This window comes from Uloborus diversus, chromosome 1 (genome assembly GCF_026930045.1).
Source record: "Uloborus diversus isolate 005 chromosome 1, Udiv.v.3.1, whole genome shotgun sequence".
In the NCBI taxonomy this organism is placed as follows: domain Eukaryota; kingdom Metazoa; phylum Arthropoda; class Arachnida; order Araneae; family Uloboridae; genus Uloborus; species Uloborus diversus.
The window spans coordinates 128,264,462-128,267,385 of NC_072731.1; the positions used below are offsets into that span (position 1 = coordinate 128,264,462).

At 31.2% G+C, this 2,924-nt stretch overlaps 1 protein-coding gene across 1 annotated transcript; it reads right to left on the bottom strand.

The window, feature by feature from the left end:
• Positions 1-480: 480 nt before the first annotated feature.
• LOC129221191 (uncharacterized) lies at positions 481-1,931 on the bottom strand. The gene is made up of 2 exons (XM_054855646.1): positions 1,607-1,931; positions 481-1,324 (listed from the first exon to the last, which is right to left on the bottom strand). The coding sequence occupies exons 1-2, from the start codon at positions 1,828-1,830 to the stop codon at positions 604-606; spliced, it is 945 nt and encodes a 314-aa protein (XP_054711621.1). The 5' UTR covers positions 1,831-1,931; the 3' UTR covers positions 481-603.
• Between the last annotated feature and the right edge of the window lie 993 nt (positions 1,932-2,924).

A 2,924-nucleotide genomic window follows, 5' to 3' on the forward strand; every position in this document is an offset into this window, starting at 1 on the left:
TGCTTAATTAAAAAAATTACTAAATGGTCAAAAGAGTGAATAATATGGTTGAAATTTTCAGACTTTACCTTTATATACATTAAGAGTTTTCCAGAATTAATAAGCACACAAGTTCACTTTTAGAAATAGGCAAATTTAAATCGTCTTTTTCTGCACTGTTAAGCGGTTATAGAGTACCTCCCTCTATGGCCCTGCCAGTGCCCTATTTTCAGTCCGTAGACCAGGGTTAGGAGGTAGTTCTTCATAAATACAAAATTAGTAAAAACTGGAGCAGTTGCAATATATATATATATATGTGTGTGTGTGTATGTATATGATTAAAAAAATTAAAAGATTGCCACTTTAGTGTAAGAAAGGAAAAAGCATAGAGTAAATCAATTGAAATATCAAAGTAAGTAAATTATACTATAAAATATTTACATATGAACATTGACAATTTAAAAAATAAACTCTATTTACATAGATACAATTGGTGGAAAGTGTATAATATTTACATATATATACATAACATTAACAATATTCAAGTGCAAAACATAAGTAAAAAAATTAAATTGAATATTCATTTCATTACATACGGTAAAAAATGTGAAAAATAAACACTTGTTAGTGTTTCAAAAAAACCCTCATGTTTGTCTGGAAAAACCTCAATGACAACATAGCTGTTGTCAAAAGAGGAAAAAATAATAAAACTGTCTTAACAGCTCCTGTTAAGTACATCCCCAGCTGGACCTGGCCATAATATGCATGCCTAGGTTTTAGAGCATACTGTCCAGTCTGGGGGTCAACATAAACATAGGGTAAAGAGCCAATTGCTGATGTTGCATTTTCATTTTTACTGGACATTTGGTTTTCTGAAAGAACCAAAGTCCCATCTTTCATATAAAGTCCATCAGGACTATAGGCAAACCACGGAACTTCTTTGCGGACAATCAGTCCAAAATTGAAAATATTTACACGGCTTTCAAATGCAAAGATGTTTTTTGCTTTTTCTTCCATCTCGTTTCCATAAGCAGTTGCAGCATTTCCAGCAAAAACATTCTCAGTGATAGATTGTACCTTTTTTTTCCAGTTTGGATTTTTATTCCTTGCATATGTGAAGAGAGAATAACAGGTGGACCCTGTTATTCGCTTCCTTCTTTCACAAAACCACTCGTCTGAGTGCTGCTTTAGCGATGCTAAATTTTGTGCCTCTTCTTGCCCAACACATACTTTCTCTTTGAAAACTTTAACTGTGTTGGGCTGAAGGTGATATCTAGGGATAAAAATAGGATTCAAAAACACTTTTTCCAACACTGTGGCTTCTGGAGTATCTTCAATAACATTCCTTTAAAAAAGAAGAAAAAACCATAAATAACTAAATAGCAACTACGATATAACCACTTAATTCTAATCTCATATTTGAACTTTATGAACTGCTAATTTTATAATTTTAATTGAATTTCCAATAATTTTATTTACGCTGCAAAAATATTAGGTAAAAAAATATTTTTGGATTTTTTTTTTTAATTTCAATTTTTTTAGAAATTTTATAGATTTATCATTATAGACATGATAGACCTCCATCTCACAATTGGTACAAAGGCAAAAGGCCAGGACAATCTCTTACCCTTCCTGTGACAGGCAGACTAACACCCTTCTGTCTCGCCTCGCCAGTGGACATCTGAAGAGTCTCACTTTCTCTGGAAGCGCCAAGAGGTTCCCCATCTGCCCTAAATGCCAACAAAACCAGGCATCACCACAGCATATCTTGAGCTGCCTGGGATTGGACTGGAACGACATATTCGACAGTCCACTGCTAGTGTCAGATTTCATAAGGGTCAACGGCTTCATTGAGTTGGTCTGACTCCGTCAGACCAAAGGGAGATTAAAAACAACAACAACAACAGACATGATTTCATTTGTGTCCAACTTTAGTTATAAGAAGATTTGGAAATCACTTTACTCTTTATACATTCTTTTACACAACTTTAGTATCGATTTATTTTGCATCACTTTAAATTTTAAAGTTCGAACTTTTAGCAAAGGCTCATCATTGATCTCAAAATACTTAGGTATTTAAAATAAAAGATTGAGTAGATTAACTTTAAAAATTGTACCCAGTAAAACATAGGAAAGTCAAGCATTAGGTTTTCTTATTAATCAAGGTTTTTAATTATAACTAATAAAACATTTATGTCAAATATTTTACATAATTATTCCCTTTTTTGTTAGTACAAAAGAAGGGGAAAAAAATATTTCTTTTTAAAGTTAGTTTTATTTTTGTCATCAGATCAAGATCAAAATAAATCTTCCACTGCTCATCTTGCATGACTTATTTTCTTTTGTGACGGTAAATTAAGTATCCCAGGAGGTTTTCATTTATCCATTTGCAATTTGTTGTGTATTTGTTATGCTGTACCATGTAAGCAGAATTGAGAATTATATTTTAAACAGATTGCAGTTTCTCACATGCTAATTTCAATGAAATTGTTCTATTTATTTTATAACTTCAAAATGATATGAAACATAAAATAATTATTAACTTACACAATAGCATAGCTGCCAACCTCAAGATACAAAAAATAGGAGCACTTAAGGGAAAAAATAGGAGCACTGAGGGTTAAAATAGGAGCATGAAATCGTGGCCTGCGCTAAACCTTCCTTCTGTACCATAAGTTTCCATAAATTCTAAGCACTTATAAAATGCTTTTCTGAATTTTCATGTTAGATTTTCAACAAAACTACAACCAAGTTTAAAACAAAATTATTTTACATTAAAAAAGCAACATTACATAGATACATATTGAAAAGTTTAAAAAAAAAACATGATTACTGTTTGATTTAATAAAACTGCAATCTTTTTTAAAAATATGCTTTTATACATATCCTACATACATAAGAACATATTGAAGATTTAAAAAAAACAATTATTTCTTATACTTGGA

Bases quoted from the DNA above. Each gene is read 5' to 3' on its own strand.
- LOC129221191 (XM_054855646.1), bottom strand. From the start codon at position 1,830: ATGAAGCCGTTGACCCTTATGAAATCTGACACTAGCAGTGGACTGTCG. The intron at 1,325-1,606 runs GTAAGAGATTGT...TCTTTTTTAAAG, and splicing joins GTCTGCCTGTCACAGGAAGG to GAATGTTATTGAAGATACTC.